The 26,696-nt window shown below is 52.6% G+C and overlaps 1 protein-coding gene across 1 annotated transcript in view; it reads right to left on the bottom strand.

Moving 5' to 3' along the window:
• The window catches only part of PHF2 (PHD finger protein 2), a 101,094-nt gene that overhangs the window by 20,486 nt on the left and 53,912 nt on the right, over positions 1 to 26,696 (bottom strand). The window contains exons 3-10 of the mRNA XM_054727059.1: positions 18,926 to 19,011; positions 15,160 to 15,274; positions 8,757 to 8,917; positions 5,848 to 5,989; positions 3,006 to 3,192; positions 1,887 to 2,049; positions 860 to 947; positions 347 to 453 (exon numbers count right to left, since the gene is read on the bottom strand). Coding sequence (XP_054583034.1) covers positions 347 to 453; positions 860 to 947; positions 1,887 to 2,049; positions 3,006 to 3,192; positions 5,848 to 5,989; positions 8,757 to 8,917; positions 15,160 to 15,274; positions 18,926 to 19,011 — 1,049 coding nt within the window. The remainder of the gene's footprint in view (positions 1 to 346; positions 454 to 859; positions 948 to 1,886; positions 2,050 to 3,005; positions 3,193 to 5,847; positions 5,990 to 8,756; positions 8,918 to 15,159; positions 15,275 to 18,925; positions 19,012 to 26,696) is intronic.

Genomic DNA, 26,696 nt, shown 5'->3' with positions numbered 1-26,696 from the left:
CAGTCAGACCCCCAGGCCCCTGGATGTCCGGACTGAGCCCTGTCCGTATCCACATGAGGCCACGGACACCAAGCAGGCACACCAGGCTGGGAACACGTGGCAGCACTCTTTGTGAAATACCAGACGGCCCTCCCGGCAAGAGTCCAGTCCAGCCCCAGGCACAGACAGGGAGGCCGGGCCGGGAGCTGAGGAGCTTGGGTGGCCGCCCGCAGGCAGTGCTCCGTCTGCCCCAGGGTCTGGCTGCCCGGCTGCGCGAGGGGAGCCCTGTTCCCCTCCTGGTGTCCCTGAGCCCCCCCCCCCACACACACAACGGCCCAGAGCTGTCGGCCACGGTGCCGGGACGTACCTTTGAAAGCCTCCAGCAGGTGCTTTCCCATGTACCAGCAGGCAGTTTCAAAGTTGGGAAACTGAGTCAGGCTGCCCAGTTTCAACCTTCTTTCCACTTCATATGCTCTGGAAGCCACAGCAAAGAACTATTCAATGCACTGAGCCCTGAGCAGGCGACACTACACAACGGTGGGCCCATGCCACACTGAGGCCATGCCTGGCCAGGCCTCCCTGCTGGCCCTGGGTGGTGAGGTGAACCAGGGGATCACTTCGGGGTGAGTGCCCAGTGCCCAGTGCCCGTGGGCTGTGGCTTCTAGACCTCTGGGTCAGTGCCTGTGGAGAAGGCAGCTCGGCCTTTCAATTCACTTCAAACCCACCATGGGCCACGGAGGCTGTCCAGACACGAGGCACCTCAAGGGCCCATCTTTTCCTTCCTCCCACGATCATGGAGGCCCAGCCACTCAGGGGAGGTGGCATCACACTGATGGTGGGGACCCTGCCTGGTGGAGCCCCGAGGCAGGTATGGCCCTACCTCATCTGCATCTCCACACTCAGGCTGTGGAGGAAATGTCCCGCGAAGGCCAGGCAGTCCACGGGCGTGAGTGTGGCATAAATCCAGCCTGGGGGAGACAGATGTGGCTAGCCCTTCACGGCGTTCTCACGCCAGGCTCTCGGTGGCTGCCGGGCCTGTCTGGCCGGCATGGGCTCAGTGCCCCTGCCCACCTGATACCCACGGAAGGAGCTCTGGCCTGGCCTCGTATACTGAGTGGGTGGGCCCTCCAGGAAGGAGACTGTGTCCGAGCTGGCCCAGTCTGCTCAATCCAGCCCTGAACAGTACAGATGGGGAAACTCAGGCCTGGGAGCGGAGGGGACGTGTTCAGACCACCCAGGGTCAGGCTACCCATCACTCCCGATCCCTACCCGCAGGGGCAGAAGGAGACAACGCAGGGCTGCCACCTCTCCGTGGAGAGCTGGGGTTCTCCCTACATCATCCCCAGAGATGCAGCCTGGGCCAGACTTGGGGAAACATCTGGTTGTGGGGAACCAGGTGTGTGTGTGTGGTGGGGGGAGAACCTAGATCAAGAAAGGCACAGGGACAGATAAGTCAACGGAAACATGAGGTCTCATCAGAAAATGTGAGCATTAGCCGGCTATTTGGTGACACTAAGGACTTGTTAACCGTTCATTTTTAAGGTGCAGTGACCGTGCTGTAATCACGTCACTTTCAACAGGAAGCCTTTCAGCGATGGGAAACGTTTACGAGTGAAGCAATATGACACCTGTAAAGGGCACTGATTTGCTCACGTCCTGCTTCCTCCTGCTATGTTTGAAAGGTCAAGATCAGCAAACACCTCAAACGGCATGGTCCAGCTCTGGGGGGCCCTGGCCCGGCTTCTGTGAGCACAGCCAGGCTGGGGGCTGCTAGGGCTCTTGGCCTGAGGTGACCCCAGAGGTGACTGCACAACGGGCCTGCCCCAGGACAAGGCAGCAGACACCCAGACGTGCCTCCCAGGGCAGACCCCAGGGGTGGGTATGTGGTACAGGGACAGAGCACTCACCAGAGGGGATGAAGAGCGTCTGGCCCTGCTTGAGGGTGCACTTGTAGCATTTGTCTACCTGGTCGGCAAAGAACATCTCACTGTGGTTTGAGGCCGACTGCCAGCGCTCATACAGGGAGATGTTGGCCGAAGCCGGCTTGATGAGATAGAAGATCTTCTCCCCCTGCCAACGAGAGGCCATTGACAGCTCGCCACGTGCTGTGAGCTCAGTGATCACAGAGCCTGCGCAACCCCGGGATGCTGGGGCCTGGGCAGAGCCCTCCATGTCCTGGAGACACCGGGCACCTGGTGCTGGGTCCTGGCCCAGCCTACCCAGGCCACCATTCGGCAAACGCTGGAGCCACGTGTGCTTTAAGTTCAGAAGTCGGTGTGTTTGGAAGGTTCTAGGCATAGGAGTCCCCAACATGTTGGGCACCCTCGCCACCCCACATACCATAACTCTGCAGCAAGAGGGGCACCATGTGTGCCAAGGGGGCACAGAGCTGTGACCCCTGGTTTCCTGAATTACAGGGAAGCTCTACTTAGAGAGGCTGTGTCTCAGCTGGAGATGGGAGGTGGCCCCGGGCGCTGCAAGGCCTGGCCAGCCCCACCAGGAGACACAGAGCCCCTCCCTCTCGGGGCAGACAGACTGAGGGACACACAGGAAGGGACCTGCTCGGTCTGCAGGGACCCAAAGCTCAGGGTCTCCTTTGTTGCTTATTTCCACATCTTCCTTTTCCCCTAGCTTCTCTATCTGCCCCAGCCAGGGGCCCCCAGCCCCCCTGCCACTCAAACGCACCTAAAGCCCAACTCCTTTGGGGGGGCAGTGGAGCAAGCGCCCTTGTTCCCTCTTTCAGGAACTCTTCCCAGCACTGCTCTCCCTTCCCCGGATAAGAGTGGCCACTGAACACTCAGTCACCACTCCCCTGGGCCTCTGCCTGCCTCACGAGTCCCAGTCTTCAGAAAAAGGCAACACAGGCCTGTTGCTTTGGTCTTGAGGTGCCCCTGCCCCCCACACCTCCAGCGGCAGAAACATCTTGTCCCTCGTCCTTCCCAGGGATTCGTGCTCGTGAAGACCGCGGACAGTCCTGCAGACCCACATTGACCTGGTCACGGGCGGGGCGAGCCCCCAAGGCTCACCTTGAGCACGTGGTACCAAGCAGAGGCGCCCCCGGAGTCGATGTGGAAGTCGGTGTAGCTGTCCTTCACACAGATCAGGCAGTACTTAGTCACCTTGGGCTTGGCCAGCAACGCGTCATCGGGCCAGTAGTTCTCTACCCAGGACAGTTTCTTCACAATATCAGGCGGCTCCACGAAGCTGGACATTCTGGGGGCAGGGACAGGAAGAGGGGTCAGCGGTGGTGGGAAGTGTCACCACGTTTGTTATGCCCTGGACGGGGAGGGACAGGGGCCCTGAGACATGTCCCACACACATTTCTCACTTCCGGCTACACAGCCTCGTTCCCATCTTACAGATGCGCAGACTGAGGCTCACAGAAGGCGGAACGAGCCCAGCCAGTAGGTGCGGCTGTGGCAAGTGTCTAACACTAGTCTCCCGGCCCACAGATGGGTGTGCAGAAGGCCGGAGGGCCATCCACCCTGAGGACAGGCTCGTCCTGGAGACCCAGAACGGGAGGTTTCCTGGGTTGGTCCACCCCGCGCTGGCATGATGGGCTGAGAGTAAGTATCCTCCTTCATGCCCAGCCCAGGCGCCTCCTGGCCTCGCCTGGATAACAGCCACCCGTCTCCAGTGCTGACACCAGGAGCCCGGATCCCTCTGCACATCAGTCACTATCAGACCGGCCAGCTTACTTCCAGGGAATGTGCAGACCGGTGAGGGCAGCTTTGGTATCAATTACACGTCCCTGTTTTGGGTCAGATGCATTAAGAATGCCCGGCTCAGCGGCCCCTGTGCAGTGACACCTCAGCTGCCGCAGGGCCATCTCCTTGCTCTTGCTGCCTCGGGCAGGATGGAATCCGCACATCTCTGCGTGGAAGGCCCTGCCGCCGTACAAGACTATCACAGGTCAGAGGTCAGGCCGCCCTGAGCTCAGTGGCCTCAGTCACTGGCCCTCCTCTTTAAATTAAATCTCTGGCTTTTTCCAAACTAGAATCCCTCCCCCATGTCCCATGAGAGCCCTCTTCGCCCACCTCTGCCCGTGCCCACCTCCCGGTCCGTCCACAGTCCAGGAGCAGCACTGCCTTGTGACAAGAGAGGGGCCCTGAGCCACCAGCCTGGGGCGCTCATAACCCTCCATACACCACATACTATAGTGGGGCCACTGCCTCCTCCCCACATGGCCCCAGATGTCCTTCTTTTCTTGCTGTTGGCTCCTCAGGTACAAAACCTGCCGCCAATGCCAGTGGCTCTTCAAAGCCCTTCAGAAACCATGGATAGAAGGGGAGGTGACACAAGGATGCCTTGAATGCAGCCCCAGACAGCCCATGGTTTGGCACCCCCGATTTCAGCCCCAGAAGACATCATTGAGGACAGATTACACTGATGAAACAGAGGCCATACCTCCTCCCTCTTGAATGGTGTGGAACTTAGTCCCAGGGCACTCAATAGGTCTGGCGCCAAGACCATGAACAACCTGGTTTGAAGTGTACATGTCCCCCACCCTCACCCACTGTCCTTGGACAGGACCAGAGGACAGCAGAAGCACCATACATTTTTCTGCCAACAAAGCAGTGGCCATGAGAGGCCCAAGGGGAAACCCCAGGCCTACCTCCATCCCCCAAATCATCCCAGTGCCACTCTGTGAAGATCTCTCCATCCAGAGAGGCCCATCAAGTTGATGGCAACATGAGTGTGAGCTCTGATACCAAAGCAACCCACTCCTCGGAACTCAGTCTTGGAGAACATCCTTCTTGTACACACACACACAGATAAGACACCATTTCTTCCAGATACGGTAACCCATCGTATTTCCCTTTTTGCCTTTGCTGCCAGGAAGCTCAAATTAAACCCACCGTCCAATTACGTTATTTCATTATGGCTCCTGGTAGTTCTGTATTTTATTTCTCAATGTGGTTTTTGATAACTCTTATTTTTTCCTACCTGACTTTTTGCACGGGGGCTATTTTGTTCTTTTGTGGGCTTTCTATAATTAGCAAGGTGGGCATAATACAAAAATAAAACTGTTCTTAAAATAAACCATCATCAACTCACACCTTGTGGGGAGAGAGTGTACTGGGTCTTTCCCAAGGGCCAGCTGGAGAGCAGTGGGTACGGGACAAAGGGGGCAAGAGGTGCACAGCGTGGGTGGGCACAGCCAAGCATGACCCTGAGAGAACAGGGTCATGAAAACACAGGGCTGAGCCAGAGGCCGACCAACCTCTGAAAACAGGATCCCCGAACTAGGTGGGCGCAGACAGCCATGACACCTTGTGTAGGGACCTCGTCCCTGAGAACAGCAGCAGGCAGGGCAGGGCCCCAACACGGGGGTGGGTGGGCAGGCAGGAGCAGAGCAACTGCTCAGGCATGATCCCATTGTGCTAAAGGTGCTAATTAAAGTGTGTGAGCAAGTGTGTAATAAGCATGTGTGCATATGTCAGTGTGGCACAGGGGCGGGTAGGATAATGTCCACCTGGGTGTGGGTGTGAGAGCGACTGCATAAGTGTGTTGGTGTCTCAGTATGCGTGCACGCACGTGTGTGTGTGTGTGTGTGTGTGTGTGTGTGTGTGCGCGCACGCGCGCGCGCCCGCGCTAGGAGTGTGTTGTGCATGGGCACATGCGTTCTGGAGGGAAGTACTGTTACCAATGGTTCTCTCTGGGGAGCAGGGTGGGCAGATCAGAGGAGGAGCTGGCATCTCATTCTTTATTTTCTATTTGAATTGTTCACAATGAATACCTTTCATACTTTAGAAGAGAAACACAAAAGAATGCTATGTGTGGAATTCTACACTCCCTGAGACCTGCCCCGGGTGTCCCCCCCAGGAGCAGGAGGGCCCCGCCCCAGGCCCCGCCCACCCCGCTCACCTGGTGTCTGAGAACTCCAGGCTGGTGAGGCTGAGGACCCGCCTGCGGCTGGTGCTGTAGTAATAGTCCACAAACTCCTTCAGTTTCATCTTGCAGTCCTTCTGCTTGGTGACATCTGTCACGTCCACGCTCCGCTCTGGGCCTGGGGAGGCAGGGGAGGAGGGTGGGTATCCCCGGGGTAAATGGCCTGGCCACCCATGAGGTCGGGCCAGGACAAGGCCACTGAGGGGAGGGCTGCACGCTGAGGCTCTGATCTCTACTGCCCAACCCTTCTACCCTGCCCTGCCCACTGCCCCCCGCTGTTAGGAGGACCCCAGGGTGCTGCAGGGTGGCAGGGTCACCAGCCTCAGCTAAGGTGGCCAGATCAGCAATTAAAAATATAGGACTCAGGTAAATTTGAACTTGAGATAAGTAGTAAAGACACTTTCAGTATATATCCCAAATAAAGCATGGCACACACTTATATTTTAAACATTAAAAAATCAAAAAAACTGCCGAAACCGGTTTGGCTCAGTGGATAGAGCATCGGCCTGCGGACTCAAGGGTCCCAGGTTCTGTTCCGGTCAGGGGCATGTACCTTGGTTGCGGGCACATCCCCAGTGGGGGGTGTGCAGGAGGCAGCTGATCGATGTTTCTCTCTCATCGATGTTTCTAACTCTCTATCCCTCTCTCTTCCTCTCTGTAAAAAATCAATAAAATATATTTTAAAAAATAAAAAATAAAAAATAAAAAAAAATTAAAAAATCAAAAAAACTTCTGTGTTTCTAGGGTACCAACTAATTATTCTGAAAATTGACAAATAGAAGGAAAACATTTATCCCACGTTTCCTATGGTTGATGAGGGAAAGTGCAGGTAAAAATCATTGATGATGAAAAGAAAAGTTCAGCACAACCGAGTCACCATTGAGGGAAATTCTTTGTACGAGGCTCACAATGAACAGAGGGAGAAAGGACAGGATTAGCCAATCCTGACTGTCCTCCACAGCTGCTCAGACCTCGAGCTGAGAGGCTGATGGAAGTGTCCGTGGACAGAAGTGGCTGCACTGCCTGGATCACTGCCTAAAAGTGGGTGGCCGGGCACCGCAGGCCTCTGGCTGAAGGAAGCACCCCTGCTGGAAGGGTGCTACCCACAACCTGAACGCAGACCTGAGCAAGCTTCTCACCACGCAGACCTGAGCAAGCAGGGACCCCCGGAGACAGAGGAACATGCTGCATGACACCACAGGGAGGCCACCGGCCAAATCCCCACGGTAGGATTTTCCTCAATTCCCACATGGGACATTTTCCAGCACCAACACCCCCATTCTTCCAACAAGGAGAATGGGAGGGGAGGGGCTGTTCTAAAAGTAAATGGACTTGAAGGGACATAAAAACCCAGTGCAGTGTGTGGTCTTGTTTGGATTCTCACTCAAACAGCCAAACATAAAAGGGTGATCTGGAGGCAACAGGAGAGAACTGCAGTGGGTCTGAAGTGACATGAAGGAATTGTCATTTGTGTTCTAGAGTGCAAGAATAGAATTGTGATGGCATTTTTTTAAAAATACAGTCTGTTAGAACTGTGCACGGGAGCTGTCATGGGTGACATAATTGATGTACCAGAGTTTCGCTTCAAAATACTTGGGGGAAGGGGGAAGTAGAAGAGACAGAAAAACAGTTGAAAGTCGGTGGTTTTTGTGGTCAGTACTGGGCACATGGGGCTCCTGTTGACTCCTCTCATTTTTTGTGGGTAAAAGTTCCATAATAAAACAAGAGGAGAAAGAAGGACATTTACAGTAAAAGCCTAAGACCATCTCCCCCTGCAGCAGAGTGGTGGTGCAGGGGCAGGGCCAGGGCAGACCAAGCCGGGGGCCTGGAGGACAGAGCTGTGTAGCTCATTCATGGGAAGAGCCTAGAAAACAACGCGCTCTTGGGAGGCGTCCACCACATGCTGGCTGTTCTTCCAGGTGCTCTTACAGGCCCAGACAGTGGCATCGCCAGGCTGCAGGAGTGAGCCCCTCCCTCTGCCACAAGCTGGCCAGCCCTGGAGACCCCAGCTCCAGAGAGGGGTGTGATCTCTGGTTTGAAGACAGGCGATCCCATTTAGTCTCCATGCCAACCCCCACTGCAGGCTTTGCAGATGCAGAGGGTTAAGCTCTGGGCAATGGAGCAACTCCTCTGCAGTCCCAGTGCCTACGCCCTCACCTGTCCAGCATGTGGCCAGTGCCGGCCTGGGTATTTGCCATTTCAGGGAATCTTTCCTTTTCCCCCACTGGCCACGCAGGCATCCCTGTAAACATGCCAAGCCCTGGCACCCACAAGAGGCTCAGAGCCAGGGCTGTGTTGCGGTCAATGCCAGGTGTGTGCTGGCCTCTCCATGCCAGCTGCCTCACGGACAATGCCTCCGCACACACGGGCACTTCCCTCCACCCAGAGGTGTCCTGCCTGAGGTGTCTACAGTGCTAGGAACTGCCGGGGGACATGAAACTAATTGCAGACGGCATCAGCTAGATCCCAGAGGGACCCAGGAGTGAGGGTCATGGGTCATGGGAAGGTTCATCCTGGGGCAAGTGAGTGAGGCAGCCACCAGGAGAAGCTGAGAACAAAGCACAGCCTCAGGATAAGTGTCCCGTCCTGACCAAGCCCCCCTGGCATGACTGCCATTAGAACCCAGCAGTAATAGAACTGGCAGCTGGTAGAATCAAGGAGTCTCCAAGACAGACCCCACTTTACAGCTGGAGTAAGTGAGCAGGGAAGGGGCCAGGGTCACATGCCACTTAGGTGGGACATGTGGTCTAATTCTCAAAGCTCCCAGAACAGAGAACAGAGACCCTGAGTCACACTCACTCACATGGTACAGGGACACAACCAGGGCTCCAGGCAGGCAGGCCCGGGTGCCCACAGCCACATGAATGGGGGTGGGGGGGACTTACCCACGTAGTTCTCGACATCGCTGACATAGAAGGTGGGGGCCGGGACTGCCAGGCCCAGCCCGTCTTTCTTGGGGACAAGAATGGGCTCCGTGAAGCCATGCTCCTCCATGTAGCCCAGTGTGAGCTGGCTGCCTGGCACGCGGGCCACGACATCTTCCGCACTGTGGGAAAGTGCAGGTCAGAGGTCACATCAGACCAGGTCCCAGCCTCTCTGCACCCTGACAGGCCTGGACAGGGCCTTAGGGCTGGAGACATAAGGCCCGCACTACTGCCACCCGTCTCCCATAGCCCCAAGTAGAGAACTCCCACAGAACCATGCCCGGGGTCAGAGGGCAGCCACAGCAGGGTCCTACATACTCCTCACAGATGGAAACCTCAAGGTCTGGGAGGCCTGGCCAGGGGTGAGGTGAGTGGTGAGTGGGGGGTGGGGACACATCACACCCATCCCTCCTACCAATGCCGAGATCCTCCCCTACCTCCCTGCCCCAAGCCGCTTAATGGGTGAGCAGACCTTGCACAGGGTGAGTCTGGGGTCTGAGGATACAGCAGATGGAGACAAAGCCCTTCTCAATGATAAAGTGACACACAGGTTCTACACGTTCCCTATCAAAATACCAGCTGACATCTTTGCAGAAATTGACAAGATAAACTTGGAATGTTGAATGAAAATGCAAGGTACCCAGATGACCAAAATAGTCTTTAAAATGAACAACAAAATTGGAAGACACTTCTCAACTTCAAAATTCACTACAATGCTATAGTACTCAAGACTGTGTGGTACAGTCATAGGAAGAATCCAAAAATAAACCCAAATATCTATGGTCAACTGCTTTTCATTAAGGTTCCAAGACAACTCAATAGAGAAAAAATAGTAATTTCGATAAATTGTGCATGGGAGAACTGGATATCCACATGCAAAAGAATAAAGTTGGACTCCTACCCCATAACATATACAAAAGTTAACTCAAAATGAGTCAAAGACTTAAACATAAAAGCTAAAACCATAAAATTTTTAGAAGAAAACATAGGCATAAATCTTCATGACCTTGAACTTAGCACTGATTTCTTAGATTAGACACCAAAAGCACAAACAACAAAAGAAAAAATAGATAAATTAGACTTCATCAAAATTGCAAATTTTTGTGCTTCAAAGGAACACTATCAAGAAAGTGGAAAGACAACCCAAAGAAAGTATTTGATAAGTGACGAGTATCGAGAATATGTAAAGGACGCTTACAACACAACAATAAAGACAATACAACTAATGGGAGGGGTTAAAATGACATGGAACCAGACTTCTGGTTTCAAGCCTCACATGTAAAGAGCCTAGAAGTTGTCGTTCCTGTTCTCACAAGAAAAAAAGGTGAACAAAGTGAAAACCAAAGACTTTTCTTATATTCATCAGATAATTGAGGTTACAGGGGAAACAGTCACCCCAAAATCTGGAGAGACAGGCAAGTACAGAAAATCACAGCCAAGATAACCTTACCTGAAGCAGAAGCAGAGGCAGTAACTGGTAGGTGAACAGTACTTAAATGGTAATTTTTTGACAAAGTGTGGAACTTGAGGGCGGACTAGTTTAATAGTTAAAAACTCATAGGGGCCAGTCTCAGAGAAGACCCACACTTTCATGGATTTTACCTCCAGAAATTCTACCAGGCTCTCGTAATGAAGATCTGCTCCTGTTTCAGGCAGAGGGAGGGGGAAAGTAACGATGTTTAAATACACTCAGAGTGTTCTCCACAATGAAGTTTGCCTCCAGGAGAACTTAACTTTACCAGATCCTTATCTGAGGGAGAAGGACAAGGGGCCTCACAGCCTCCGCCTCCAGGAAGTAGAGAAAAAGAAAAGGCCGAGAAATACTTCTGAAGGTGACCGCCCAGAGCCTCAGGCCCACTAAAACACTGATCTTCAATCATTAAATCACAGAACACGCCCCCTCCCAAACTTGACCACCATGTAACAGGATAATAACAGTTAAGTATAGTTGAGAGAGCTGCAAGATACAGGCTATTTAAGAAGGAGTTCTTAAGGAAACCCAAAGGAAACCAAACAGGAAATAAAGGCACAAGGAAACAGAAGAAAGGGATGCCTCTGACACCCACAACTACAGCTAACACTGACCCAGCTCCTAGCCAGGTCTATATAAAACCTCACACTACATGCCTAATGACCTCAGTTCCTACCAGTCAGCTTTCAACAAAATATTACAGGGCATAATAAAAGGCAAGAAAACCCACAGTCTGAAGAGACAAATCAAGAATCAGAACAAGACTAAGACAAAGCACAGTATTTGGAATTACCAGATAGGAAAGTTAAAATAATTATGATTAATATGTTAGGAGCACCAACAGAAAAAGTGGAGGACATGCAAGAACAGATGGTAATGGAAACTCTAAAAATCAAAAGGAAATGCTAGAAGAAAACAACCAGCAGAAATGAGGGAAGCATGCATCAGTAGACTGGACACAGCTGCGGAAAGAATCTGTAAGCTTGAAGTACGCCAAAAAAATTTCTCAACCTGAAAGGCAAAGAGATAAAAAATGGGAATACAGAATATCCAAGAAGTGTTGAATAATTACAAAAAGAGTAATATATGCATGGTGGGAATACCTAAAAAGAAAAGAAATAAATGTTTGAAATAATAATGGCTGAGGATTTTCCAAAATTAATGACAGATACATAACCACAGATCCAGAAAGCTCAGACAGAACCACCAAGCAGCATAAACTCTCTCTCTCTCTCTCTCTCTCTCTCTCTCTCTCTCACACACACACAGAAGGAAGGAAGGAAGGAAGGAAGGAAGGAAGGAAGGAAGGAAGGAAGGAAGGAAGGAAGGAAGGAAAAAAGATAAAACTTCACTTAGGCATGGTATATTCAAACTGCAGAAATCAAAGACAAAGAAAATATCTTGAAGATAGCCAGGTGAGAGAGATCAACTCCTGCATGACAGACTGAAGAGCTCGGCTGACCTGCACCCCAGTGAAATGGTGAAAACTGTTTTAAAAACTATTCAAAGCCTCTGGAATTGGTCCTAAGAGCAAATAGCAAAAGAAGAAACATCTATGCAAGAAAAATCTATGAAAGCTTGGTACAAGAATGATAAGATTATGTGATATTTGGCCCAAAACATGCCGTCCCTACACTTTCCCAGCTCAGTGAGGAGCAGGCTCCACTTCAGAAGGCTGCAGCCAAGGACACAGGAATGCTGAATGGAACTCTCACGGTCCCAGGCTCTCTCCTTGAGCAGGATGTCAACCTTTCTTATCCCTCCCAGCTGCCTGTTGCTGAGGCTAAGTCCTGGGCAAAGGCTGCCAAACGGTGGGGGCTCCCTTCTTCCACCTCGCCCACACTTGTGGAACTGAGGCTCTGCCCGGAATGGGGCAACCCGAGAATACTGGGGTCCTGATCACCCTTACCCGGCCATTTCTATTCGGCTTCCTACTGGAGGTCCTGGCCAAAGAAAATAGGCAAGAAAAAAAGTAAAAGTAACCCAGACTGAAAAAGGAAGATGTAAAACTAACTATCTACCATCATATCAAAGATGATATGATCTTGTATATTTAAAAAAACACACAACACAACACAAGGAATCTACTAAAAAAATTAGAATGAATAAACTAGCTCATCAAGATTGCAGGATATAAGCTCAACATATAAAAATCAATTGTATTTCAGTATAGTAGCAATGAACAATCTGAAAGTAAAATTAAGAAAACACATTTACAAGTGTATTAAAAGAATAAATTATTTAGGAATAAATTTAACAAAGGAAGTGCAAAATTATACTCTGAAAACTATAAAATATTGTTGAAAGTAATTTAAAAGATCTCAATAGATGGAAACATATCTTATATTCATGGGGTCAGAAAACCTAACATTGTTAAGATGGCAATACTCTGATTCTACTGGTCTATGGATTCAACACAATCCACATCAGAGTCTCAGATGACCTCTTTATAGAAACTGACAAGCTGATCCTAAAATTCATATGCAACTGCAAGAGACCCAAAATGACCACAACAATCTTGAAAAAGAAAAACAAAATTGGAGGACTCACATTTCTCAACTTCAACACTTACTGCAAAGCTACAGAGCTACAGCAATCAAGACAGCAGAAGACTGGACTAAGGATAAACAGATATCGGTGGGACAGAATGAAGTCTCCAGAAATAAGTGCATACATCTATGGCTGAGAGACTTTCGATAAGCGTGCCAAGACCATTGAATAGTGAAAGAATTGTCTTTTTCAACAAATAGTGCAGGGACAAATAGGTAGTTGCAAGCAAACGAGAAAAATGAAGTTGGATCCTTACCTCACACTATATGCAAAAAATTAACTGAAAAATAAAGACCAAACTGTAAGACTTAAAACTATAAACTCTTAAAAGAAAACATAGGGATAAATCCTCATGACCTTGAATTTGGCAAAGGATTTTTAGATATGACAATAAAATCACAAAAACAAACAAAGGAAAAGATAGAAAAATTAGACTTCACCAAAATGACCAAAGTTTGTGCTTCAAAGGACACCATCAAGAAAAATGAAAAGTCAACCCACAAGATAGAATAAAGTATTCGGAAATCACATGTCTGATAAAGGACTTGTATGTAAATATAAGAACTCTTAGAACTCAATAATAAAGACAAAAAAGATTTGAACTAACATTTCTCCAAGGAAGATATACAAATGACCAAAAAGCACATGAAAAGATGCTCAACATCAGTAGTGATTAGGGCAATGAAAATCAAAACCACAGCGAGAGAACACTTCTTACCTACAAGGATGATTATAATCAAAAGTCAGATAATAAAGGGCTGGTCAGGCCCTGGCTGGTGAAGCATCGTCCTGTATACCAGATGGTGAGGGGTTTGATTCCCAGTCAGGGGACATGCCCAGATTGTGGGTTCAGTCCCTGGTGGTTGGGGTTCATACGGGAGGCAAGTGATCAAAGTTTCTCTCTCACATCAATGTTCTTCTCCCTTCCCTTCCCTTCCCTTCCCTTCCCTTCCCTTCCCTTCCCTTCCCTTCCCTTCCCTTCCCTTCCCTTCCCTTCCCTTCCCTTCCCTTCCCTTCTCTCTCTCTCTCAAATCAATAAAAAACATGTCCTCGGGTGAGGATTAAAAAACATTTCATAAAAAGTGCTGGTGAGGACATAGAGAAACTGGAGCCCTCATACGCTGCTGATAGAATGGAAAGTGGTGCAACCATTATGGAAAACAGCCTGGAAGTTCCTCAAATAATTAAATACAGAGTTACTCCTAAAATATGAAAATATATGTCCACACAAAAACTTGTACAAGAATGATTATAACAACAAAAAAAGAATGGTTATAACAGAATTATTCACAGTACCCCCAAATCAGAAATAACTCAAATGTCTGTCAACTGCTAAATGAATAAACAAAATGTGGCCTGTCCATACACTGGAATATTACTCTGCCATAAAAAAGGAATGAAGTGCTGGTACATGCTATGACGTGGGTGAACCTTGTGGATATTATGCTGAGTGAAAGAGGACAGACACGGACGGCCACATATTGTATGTTTCCACTCAGATGAAATGTTCACAGCCGGCAAATCCACAGAGGCAGAAGGCAGATCAGTGGTTGCTTGGGGCGGGGCGGGGGGAGCAGGGATGGGAGTGATAAAGTTACAGATTTCTTCTGGGTGATGAAATGTTCTAAAATGGATTGACGGTGGTGCACATATCTGTGAACATACCCAAGATAACTGAACTGTGCCCTTTAAATGGGTATGATATATGAATTATATCTCAATAAATGGAAAAAAAAAAAAAACAGAAAAGGGAAAAAGAAGCCAGAGGGAGAAAACTGCCTTGCCATAGAGAACCAAGGATAAGAACTGCACTGGGTTCTCATCAGAAACCACACGTGAAAAGGAGAATGGGGTGACAGAGAAGTGGGATTGCCTAACAACACCGTCGCCCAGGGTGAAGGCTGAGGAATGGCTCCGAGCAGGTCCGATGTCACCAAGCCCCTTTCTCACAGAAGCCGTCCCCACAGCCCTGCCCTGCCCACTGCCCTCACACAGGCCGGGTGTGGAGGACAGGGAGGGCTAAAGAGCACTAGGAACCCCAGGGACACCTACTGACCTGGGACCAGGACCTGCCACATCTGGAGAAGGATCTTAGCTGGACACTCGCCACTCCTCTCCCCTAAGAATGCCCCTTGGGAGGACACACCTGGTGGGGACATGGGTCTCTTGCCTCCCACACTGTGCCCGGAGGTTCTGAGAAAGAGAGAGGTCAGCCTCTGCCGGGGGCCTGGAGTTTCAGGGAACTACCCTCTGCCCTAGAGGCAGGCCCACAGCTCCTGAGTCCCTGTAGGGGGTGCACGTTGGCCTGGAAGTGAGCAGGTGGCAGGGGATCTGACTGCCCACCTGGGAAAGGTCCGACTCCGTAACTCCTTGATGAAGAGCTGGCTGCCGTTCTGCACGGGTTTCACGTCAGGCGTCTGCCCCAGGCTGTGTTTGTGCCAGGTCCGCTTCTTCTTCACTGCAGGGGACATGGGGTGGGTCAGCACCCCGCACAGGCCCCCTCCCTGCATCCCCCTCGCCACGCCTCCAGAGACCAGCCACGAGGGCAGCCAAGGAATCTCGAATGCAGCCAGACTCAACACTCCTCAGGCAAAGTCCTCAGGGTCCCTGGGCCCGGCCCACCCAGCCTCCCACACCCCCATTACCCTGTGTCATCACATGGTCAGGAGCTCTCACCATCCCCGGCCTCTGGTTCTACACCCACCCCAACTCCCATTTCATACCTCCCAACCCTGTAGCTCAGTTGATGGCACCCAGAAGCTGGGGCCTCCCAGGACCCCTCCCTACTCAGCACCCAGTTGTGAGAGGCATCTCCTGAGAAGGTCCCGCCAAGGTCGGCCTTCCGGACACCCCTCTCCCCCTGAACTTGTCTTCAAATAGCACAGACCCTGTCACCAGCCTGCTGGGACCTTCCTGTCTCTGCAGCCCACAGCTCACAGACAAGAGCAGGCCGGCCACCACCTGCTGTGCCCTCTCCAGCCCCGGGCTGTGCCCACCTCACACACTTCTGCACAGCCACCCCTGCCCACGTCACCCTACACACTCCCTCAGGCAGCTCTGTCCTTATGCATGCTCCCAGGGCACTAGTGCACACACCTTGGACTTTTTACACATGAGCGTGTGCATACACCCGCTGCTGACTATGATACATTTGCACCATACATGTGCACTCACACATGCATACATGCACATGCATGCACACACACCGTACTGGACTGTGAACGCCTAGGGAGGGAAGTGACTTCCTTGTGGTCCTTGCCCTGGTTCAGGGCAGTCACAGGTAACTCGGTGAGTGAGGAGGACCTGCTCCTTAGAACTGCTGGGCGGGAGGGGGTCTGAGAAAGGTTGACCCTCAGAAGAAATGAGACTGGATATGATGGGAGGGTCCTCGGGGTGCCTGTCCCTCCCAGACAAGGATCGGGAGGGCGCTGCAGGGGTGAGCCTCTGTGAGGCAGTGTGGCCCCAGGGCAGCCCCACCTCAGGGGAGAGATCGAGGCTGGAGCCATGCCAAGGTCTCCCCTAGGACGGTATGCAGAGCACAGGATGCACACTGCCTGGCATTGAGTGCCTCATCCTGGGAGGCCACATGGGAAAACTGAGTCTTGGGGGCGAGGTGGGGCCCGGGGCCAAGTGACAGAGGTGCAGTGGACAGAAGGAGAAAGAAGCAGCACCTCCATGTGTCCCCAGAAGCTGGGCCTGAGAAGCAGGTGCTGACTGGCCAGTCCTGGACCACCTGGCCTTCTAGACGCTCACTCAGGACCAGCAGCTCACCACCTCATGGAGAGACTGCCCGCTGAGGCGGTGGCTGGAGCAGGTGGGCTGGGACAACACGACCTAGTTCTGCCAGGCTCCCCTGAGGCTGAGAGTCCTCCTACCTGTGGCACCCCGGCACCCCTCTCTGGCAATGCACACCCTGGAGACAGCTGCTGAGTGGGGCACCTGGAGTGTGGGGGCTGCACCCCACCTCATTGGGCATGACAGGATCCTCAGAGAGGATCAAAGTGAGAAGTCAGTGAGTGAAGGAACCTCTTAAGCAGTCACAGAGCTAAAGAGACAAAGCGGGGTCAGAGCCCCTTTGAGGATATGCCACCTGCTTTCCATGAGCCTTCGTGTCAACTGTCAGCGGGGACCCCTTGCTGGGTTCCCATGGGGACCACTGGGCCCTGCACCAAATCTACCTGTGGGCTGTCCCTCCTCACCTTGGCACGCCTGCTGCAAAGCCCACTCAGGGAAGGGAAGGAGGCAGGCCTGGCCTAAGAGGGCCTGCACTGCAGCCCACAGGCTTGGGGGCTCCCTTGGAAACACAGTGACATAAAGGGGCATCTTGTCCCCAAGGGGCCTTGCTGTGGAAGCTGTGACTGAGTTGATGTGGCAAACACCAACTGGTGTGTCACTGACAGGCTCCAGACACAGCACGGACTCAGTTCAAATGAAGAGTGATTGCCAATCTGGAGTGCATGCTAGTGGAAGGTGCTAGAACCTTTGTCCCTGATAGCATATGGCCACCAATAACAGCAAACAGGGAAAGCATACATGCATATTTGCATAAACATGCAAATACTCATGCACACACATTCACTCACACACATGCGCATATACATGCACACACATACACATACCCTCCATATACACATGTACAACCAGGGAGGGGCTGCTGAGTCCCACCAGGCTAGCTGTCCCAGCATGCCCAGGGGGTGGCTGGCTGTAAGTGCCAGGAAAGGGCGCCTGCCCTTGACTTCCAGTGGCAATAACAGGCAGCTGGGGACCCCCCGGCCTCTGCCCAAACCCAGGAGCACTGGCATAGGGGCTGGGTGAGGCAGGCACGATACAGCTCCGGCAGCAGGCAAGCTGATCCTCAGCAAAGGGTGCTGCTGGGGACACTCAGGGGCACTGGAGAAATTGCACCGTTGTGCACACCAACACCCACTTCGAACCTGCTATAGCCCAATCCCAGCGCCCCCAATTCATGCAATAGTTCGCGAACCACACAGAGATGGCCCCACCCTCCCTGAGCCCCCTAAGACTGTGCCTCCCCAGGACACTGGGCTCTGTTGGGGGGTCAGTAGGGGATTCTGATCCAGCCCTGCTTTGTCCCTGGCTCCATTCCCATGATCATGTGGTACACCCCTCCTGCCCCGAGTCCCCACCCTGTTCATCTTTCCTAGGCCCTGAGCCTTCCCAGTGGCTCCAGAGGTGCCAGAAATGCCACCAGTTAGCCCATGGAATGGTAGTCACTTCCTGTATCGGCTGAAAAGCAGTGGCGAGACAAAGGATGAGGTAATTGGAGCAGACACCGTGCTGCCAAGTCCTCAGGGTACGAGGGGAGGTTAGAAATGGCAAACTCCTGCTTCAGGACAGCAGGGCTGTGACCTGCCACCAGCCAAGGCCAGTGTCCAGCCTGCACCTTCTGTGAGCAGCCCGACCCAGGCTGGAAACCAGAGGCCACATTAACATCCCATGCCATCTCTCATTTCCAGGCCGGCCCTCCAGTGGTCCCTATAGACCAAAGCATCTCATTCCCCAGAGAGGTTAGCCTTGGGACTTGCCCTTCAGCCATGACAGGGGCACACTGGAGTCACCTTGGATGAGCCTGCACCCTAAGGAACTGCCCCCAAAGGAACTGCCACACCCGAAGGGACCACAGGAAGGCAGGGATAAAACCGTTGGGATAGGAAAACAGCAGGCAGTCTGGGAAAGGAAATCACCTAAGATTCCCTGAAGGGGTGGAGAAGGGAAGTAGAGCAGATCCCCATGATGCAAATTTCAAGACCCCAGCAAGGTGGAGGTCAGCTGGGCAGGGCTGGGCTGCACAACCCCTTGGACAGACCTGCATCATGTCCCTCTCTCAGACGAGCTTGGCCCCTGCAGGTGCTGGAGTCTGTAGCCCCTGCTGAGGCCTTTGAGAGCAGATGGCGTCTCTGCACAGCAGCTGTGACTGCAGGAGCCGATCAGGAGGGGCTGCAATGGGCTTGGCAAGGCTGTACGGGTTGGAAAAGGAGGCCAGAGGTGGTCCCCAAGCACCAGGGTGTGGCCACCCAGAGAGTTTTACCCCAGCAAGCCAGGTCAGGAGTCCATCAGATCCTGGTGAGGCGCATGGTGCTGTACTTACAAGTAGACTTCCCATGGGTTTTCTCGCAGTTTGGGCAGTGGTATATGTCGATGTCTGGGGCCTCCTCCTCTTCTACTCCAACACAGCTGAAATGCAGGAAACAGATATCACTGGCGGGCAACAATTCCATGAACGCTTCCCTGCAAAGCTCCCAGGCAACTCTTGCTCACCACTTGGGAGGGTCCATGGCAGTGTGTGCACAGATGGGACAGGCTGTTGTGGGGACAAGTCAGGGGTCAAGGAGGAGGGGAGGAGGGGCAAGGAAAGCCTCACCAATGCATGACCAGGATAGGGGAGGGACCAGGTGGGCCAGCAGGCCTCCCTCCATGAAAGCTGTCCCTGCCCTGTCACCACAGAGCTCAGGGAGGCTAAGGGGGTCACTTCACTGGGGCAGCTCAGAGCCATCGGCAAGGTCCCTCTGGACACCATGGGGGACCGCCATAAATCTCCCAGGGGGCAGCACTGGGACAACTGGATAGCAAAAGGATGAAGCTGAACTCCTATCTTACACCATATAAAAAAGTTAACTGAAAATGGATTAATCACCTAAATGCAAAAGCTAAAACTGTAATACTCTTAGAAGAAAACATAGAGGTAAATCTCCATAGCGGTGGATTTGGTCATGGATTCCTAGATATGATACTTTCAAAAGCACAAGCAACAACAACAAAAATAAACTGGATGTCATCGAAATTAAAAACTTGTGTGCATTAAAGGACACTATCAAGAAAATGAAAAGACAACACACAGAATGGGAGAAAATATTTTCAAATCATACATTTGGTAAGGGTCTACATTCAGAATAAATAAAGAATTTATAACTCAACCACAAAACAACTAAAAAACAAGCAAAGGACTTGAATAGACATTTCCCCCAAAATGAGATACAAATGGCCAACAAGGTCACGAATAATTCAACATCCTTAGTCATCTGTATGCCTCTGACATGCAAACCAAAACCATGACATACCACCTCATGCCCACTAGGATGGCTACAATTTTAAAAAGAAAAAGAAAAAATGGGAAACTAACAAGTGTGGCAAGGATATGGAGAAGTTATAACCCTCTTACAAATGTAAAATGGTGTGGTTTCTATGGAAACTGTATGGTGGTTCCTCAAAAAAGTTAAAGATAGGATTACCATATGACCCAGCAATTCCACTTCTAGGTATATACCCAAAAGAACTGAGACTGGTCTCAAATCCTTTTACACAAGCGTTCACAGTAGCATTAGTCACAATAACCAAAAGATGGGAGCAACCCAAGTCCATTGACTGGTAAGTGGATAAACAAATTGTGGTGTATCTATACAATGGAGTATTATTCAACCTTAAAAAGGAGTAGAGGGCTCACACTTGCTACATGAAGAACCTCAAAAAAATTATGTTGAGTGAAAAAAAGCCAGACATAAAAGGCCACATATTGTAGGATCCCAATTATATGAAATACCCATATTGGACAGAAGACTGGCTGGTGGTAGTGGGGGAAGAGGGTACAGGGGAAAAGGAAGTGACTGTTTAGTGGGATGAAATGTTTTGGAACCAGACAGAGAAGATGGTTGCATAACACTCCGAAATGCGCTGAAATGTTCACTTTAAATGGTTGATTCTGAGAGTCACACCGCCCTATCAGCACCACCACAAACCCGTCATTGCTAATGCTGGCTGACTGCTCACTCGGCAGCGGGGGTGGTTACTGCAATAACGGGGGTGACTACTGCTAGCCCTGTTGTACAATGGGGAAGCCGAGGCACGAGAGGTTAGACGTCTGCCTAGACCCAAAGGTCTCCTCACTGTTCAATGGGACAGTCCCTTACCCCAAGCACTGGGCCAGCACTCAGCGGACAAGGCCCACGGCAGGGGACCAAGGCCACAACCCACAGCTCTGGGAACAGACCCTGCAGCCCAGAAACACCTGGCTGAGCACCTGTTTTTGAAAACATTAAGTCCACTCTTCATCTCAGAACATAAACTGAAATAAAGTGCAAGCAGGCTGAAGAGCCGACTGGGAAGCAGGCCGCGAGGACACGTTTGCTCTCACCATACAGGTAACTTTCTAAACAAACATACAAAAAATGGGAAAGGAAATCAAAGAGAATACTGATGGATTGAAAGTGCTCCAAATCATGAAAACAAACTTTCAAGGGCAAAATATAAACATTTACAACAAATACAGCCAAGTGTTGCTACCCCTCCTCCGGGAACGAAGGGCCTCTCCCCACAGAAGACCAGGGCAGAGCCCGAACAGAATAGGCACCCGGCCGCCGTGTGGACAGGCGCCCTCACCAACCCACGGAAGGCGCACCGCAATCCTACGACATGGTTTTCCCCTCACAAACTGCCACAACCAAATCCATCACACTGGTGACACCCCATGGTGGCGAAGCACAGGGAGGAGGGCAACTGCAGCCAGGCCACTGCTGTGCTGGTCTGTCTCCACAGCACCGACCTGGGCCGGCCGCTTCTGCTCATTCCTCGGGTGGCCTCCTGATACAAGTGATCACAGGGGTGGAGGTGGCTGCACATGCAGTCAGCTCCCACAGCCCACATCCACCAAGAGCCACGGGCAGAGCCAGAGGCCGAGCAGAGTCCTGCACCTGATTGGGATCAGCCAGGTCCAGAGACTGGACACAGAATCCACACCCCACGCCCACATCCAAATAAATCCCACGCTCTTGTACACGCCCCGGGTCCACACTCTATTCCACACCTTGAGTTCACATCCCACATCCACACCCTATATCCATCCTGAGTCTATATTTCAGGTCCACATCCTGAGTCCATAACCCAGACCATCCCTAAATCCACACCCCTTGTCCACACCCACCTCCACATCCCAGATCCACACCCCAAGTCTACACGCTGCATCTCGAGTTCACACCTGACAGTGGCTCCAGGCTGCTTCTCACTGGCAGATCCTAAAGCAGACAGACACTCAGGACAGCCCCCCTCCCTGACGCGTCTGCTCCAACCCAGCAGGGCCATGCGTACCCAGGACTATCATGTACCCTTGTCTGTCCCAGCCACAGGAGCCCTGGGGGCTTACAAGGATCGCACAGGCTCTACCACCAGGCCTCCATGTGCCACCCCACCCCAAGGCGGCATGGGGGGTGAGTTCCAATCAAAAGGAAGGCTATCAACACCTTAAAGTACAACCCCCCAGCCCTGGTCACCAGGACAGGCTCCCCAAGCATTGCTGCTGGTCCCACATGTCCCGGAAGCCCCACTGTACTCTGGAAGGTGGAGGGGAGCATCCCATGTGGCAGGTAGGAAGCTGAGGCCAGGTGTCATGACCGTGTGCATGTCGCCACCCCTTCCCCTGGGGCTCCTTCTTCAACTACCATCCACTGAGGGTGCAGGTCTCACCTCAGTGGGATGGTAGCCTGGGACTGAAGAGAAAAGTAAGAGGTGGGGATGGTGGGTCCCCCGTTCTGCCCCAAAAACCTTGGAGCCGCCCCTCACCTGAAAGAGACGCCCCGGGGCTGGGCCATAGGCAGGGGCCGAGGCTGCAGCCAGGGCTGCCCACCAAGGGGATGACCACAGGCAGGCTGGCCCCACCTCTAATGGGAATGCAGCAACGCCCCTAGGACTCACCTCCCAGCCCTAACTGCCTGTGCCTGCACCCTGACAAGGATCGCCTGGCGTGCTAACTAAGGCCCTGGAACCAGCTCACTGTCTGTGCTGCGTGCAGAGGGGACAGCCCTAGCTCCTGCCCGGGGGATCTCGAGGGTCCAGGGACCTCACTGTTCAGTGTGAGCTCCTGCGCAGTGAGGGCTTGACCACATCACAGCCAGCTCTTTTCTCGCCGGGCAGGCCATTCACAGAAACTGCTCATTTATTTTATTATCCCAAAGTGAAGGCTTTCCGAATGACCCTTAAGAAATTACTTAGAAAAAGTACCCAAAACTATGAGAGGAGAACAGCAGTTACAGAAAAGTCCGAAGCATTCCCCCTGCACTGGAGCCAGGAGCAGACGCTGCATTCCGGGGCCTGTCCCTCTGGCCCACACGCTCAGTGTCTGCGACCACGGCTGTCCTCGCTCACTAAGGACAGCGGTCAAGTGCTGAAAGAGCGTCAGTGAGAAGAAAATCCCAAACATGCACATGCCTGTGGGTGGGCGTCCACACCACGCCTCTGCAGGAACCTGGCCAGAGCTACCTGTGCCCAAGCAGCTGGCTTTCACTGGTCTGGAGGTCTCCGCCCCGGACGGAAGGTCTCCACACTGGCCTGGCTGCTCAAGCTCCTGTGTCTGCAGCAAGGTGGCCAGGCCTTCCCTGCCCAGGGGGTGTGCGTGCCCCAGGGACTGCGTGGGCAAAGGCTCAGTGAGGACCTGGATGTTCCAAGGAGGGAAAAGGACGTCCTCGCTGCATCGGGCCCGAGACTCCGGGGATTCTGGAAGGAAGGTGGGCACTACCTCCTGGGAAGCAGCGCTAGAGCCCGCTTCATGCTCCAGTTACCTCCTGAAGGTCCAGGTACATATGGAGGCCCAGGGACGCTAGCTGGCTAAGAGCCAGGCCCTGGACACGGCCAGGCCTTGCTACTGTGTCCCCGCAATCGCCACATCTGCACGAGGTCCAGACCCGGGTGGGGCCCACACAGAGACTGAGGCCCAGGTGGTTTTGAGAGGCCGAGGGCTAGGAGCCAGGCGAGCACAACTGTGGAGACAGAGGGGACAGGAAGAAGGTGTGGAGGAAGAGGGGAGGAAGGGGATCAGCGAGAGGGAGGGAGAGAAGGCACTGAGCCCAGGCAGTTAACTCAGTGCAAAGGGGAGAAGACCAGGAGCTGGGAGGGGTGTTGCGGGGCCACAAGAGAGGACGAGAGAGGACAAAAGCCACCAAGATATCACTTTCAAAACAGAACAACTCCAACTCCAATGGCTCTGACACCTCAGCGAAGAGACACAGCCAGGTAACTGCAGCGGCCCCTGGGCTGCAGCCGCATGCGTACAGGCGCTTCGGGAGCCGCCCCAGGCTGCCCAGCCCCAGCGCCCCTGGTGGGAGGCCGTGGCCACTCTGGGTGGTGGGCAGCAGCGGAGGGCACAGGTCACAGGGCTCACCTAAGACAGCTCCTTGGGACTCTGCTGACCCTGCCCTCCCTTCCCACTGCTGAGAACACAGGCCACCGGTGCCCAGGGCCCCAGGGTCCTAGGAGACAGACTCAAATGAACAGGTGATGGGAACCTACCAGGGTCTGGGGATGGCGCTGCCTGTGTGACAACTGAGGGAGAGGCTGGGACAGGAACCGAGGATGGACCCAGGCTTCGCGCAGTAAAGAAGTGGAGACCTCCAGTTGGTCCAATGGCACGTGTGGGGAGCAGTACACTGCAGTCCAAGTGGGGGCGAGGCACTCAAAGTGCATCCTGGGCACAGGGGACGAGGCCCCACACACCACGGACTGTGGGCCAAGAGGTGACAGCTGGGACCCGCAGCTCTGAGTGTGCAGCCACGAAACGGCTGAGACGCTGGGGGAAGTGATCAAGCACGTGAAAGCTGCTGGGTCCTGTCACCACGTACACGCTACAGGAGACACAATGCAGAGTGCTCTGTGTGGCCAGGATTCTGCTAGACTAATTGTAAAATAAGAAGAAAGCAGATATTAACGTACTGACCTAGAAGGAAATTCACAACATATCGTGAGGTGGAAACACCCAGGTTATAGGAGAATGTGTGTAGTACAATTCCTTTAGATGGAAAACCCAAAACAAAGGTGTGGGTGTGCCATGTGTGCATACGTGTGTACTCACATGTGTGTATGTGCCTGTGTATTCCTGTCTCTGAGCTCACCCAGGGGACCCTGCTGAGGAGGCCAGGTGGCGAGAACTGGGGAGGGAGGAGACTGCATTTTTAGGGCACACAATCCTGTGAGGCCTGAGATGGCCCAGGGCACAGGCTCTCGGCCACCAATGGCCCTGGAACCGGGCACCGAGTCCATCTCAAGCAAGGTTAAAACTAACTTAGTGCCCAGAGCCCAGGAGGTAGAAAGATAACGGAATTCTCAAAGGTGGAAGTGGGTGGAGGAGGGAAATGAGCCACCAACAAAAATGGCAAAGAAACTGAAGGGGCGAGCGGGGCAGAACTCAGATGCTGGCAAGGCCACAGGAATGCACGGGCAGTGCCCAAGCATCGAGCACCAGGGAAGGCACTCCTCCCGCACAGCCCGGGTCTGCCCCACGGAGCTGTCGGGTGGACCGTCCAGGCACCACGGACAGCGGCAGGAGAGGCAGGCTTCCCCAGCAATCCCTGCTCTGCCCTCCAGCAGGGAGACAGGAAGGGATTTGAGGACAGGAGCTCCTCCAGGCAGGGCACAGGCTCCCAGGGTCCGGCCTGGTCACCCACACCCCACTCATAGCGTTTGCAAATCAAGGGTGGAATTATGTCCTGATTCCACAATTAGATTATATCATGGTTTTTCCTAATGTTGTCCAGGGTGTTGACTTAATGTAACCCAAAATTTATGTAATCTTGTTCTGACATTTATATTTTTAAAGTCATAGGCAGGGCCTCAAAAAAAGGAAGTGGCCCCTTTCAATCCCAGAGTGGACAGGCAGAGCCTCCCTTCACGTGGCTGGCCCTGCAGCATCGGTGGGAGGCACCTGGGAGCTCAGTAGGGGCAAGCTGACCTGTCAGTGATGCTCATGATACGGATGGGGCTGCATGGAGCAGGCGCTCATCCTGCTCGTGGAGGGACCAATGTGGGGAGAAGCCTCCTAAAACACAGTCATGCGTGCCAAGAGCTTTAAAAAGGTTTTTATCCGGCATTAGTAATTCACATCTACAAACCTATTCTAAGGCCAAATGTAGAAATGCATACAAGGCTCATGTACAAGGTGGGTCATCCCAAGATTACTTAAAAAAGCAAAAATTAGGAGCAGCAAACCCCTCCCACCAGGAGGTCAGGTCCCTAGGGCATGCTGCGCTCACATGGTGGAATAGTAAAACTCAAGGTTACACACATTTTTTAAGTTAGACTTTTGAGATCTATGGACCCTAAAGCTACAGCCCTGACATAGAGTGACACCCAGAAGGCTCGGTGCTGGTGCCAGACGATGGCAGGCCCGTTTTCTCATTATACTTTTCTGTACTTTGCTAAGTCACTAAAAAGGGTGTGAATTCCCTTTGTAACAGCCAGCAAAAGTCGTGCTTTGGCTTAAAGGTTAAATGGCCCCCGAGCGCCCCTTCCCAGTCACTTCCTCTGTCTTTCCTGGGTCCTGGCACTCTGGGAAGAAGCCTCCTGAGCTGGACCTCTGATGCAGCCAGGCCCTCTGAGGACAAGGCACAAAAATGAGCAGGAAAATAAAAAGAGGAAACAGCCAGCAGAGCCTGGCTGACCTGGGGCACAGGTGCAGGGGGTGACAGGGTGCCTGCCACACAGCCCAGGGAAAGCAGGTGACACTGTGCACAGAGGAGGGGCTCCCTCTCTCCTGGACGGTTACCAGCCCGGGGACTCAGTGCAGCAGGGTCACAGAGACCAGCTGGCTTCCACCTGGCCTGCCTGGGGACCCAGCCACAGTGTGATGACAGGGCTTCGGGGGGCCCGATGAGGTCCGTCTGCTGCGTTCAAAATGCAGACTCGTGGGGAAACAGTGTGATTATTGTCAGAAGCCGCTAGGCTTTGGGTAACCATTACACAGCCATAGATAACCAGGACTATGGGGAGGGACTAGATGCTCAGAAGAGATGAACACAGACTCTGAAATGCAAAGGGCAACTATACTCCTGGTCCCTGCTGGTGGGACAGGTAAGCTCAAGAGGGGTTGTAATAATGCCCAGCAC

Source organism: Eptesicus fuscus, chromosome 15, assembly GCF_027574615.1.
Source record: "Eptesicus fuscus isolate TK198812 chromosome 15, DD_ASM_mEF_20220401, whole genome shotgun sequence".
NCBI classification, from domain to species: Eukaryota; Metazoa; Chordata; class Mammalia; order Chiroptera; family Vespertilionidae; genus Eptesicus; species Eptesicus fuscus.
The sequence above is the reverse complement of the archived record's forward strand: the minus strand, read 5'-3'. Positions and strand labels throughout refer to the sequence as shown.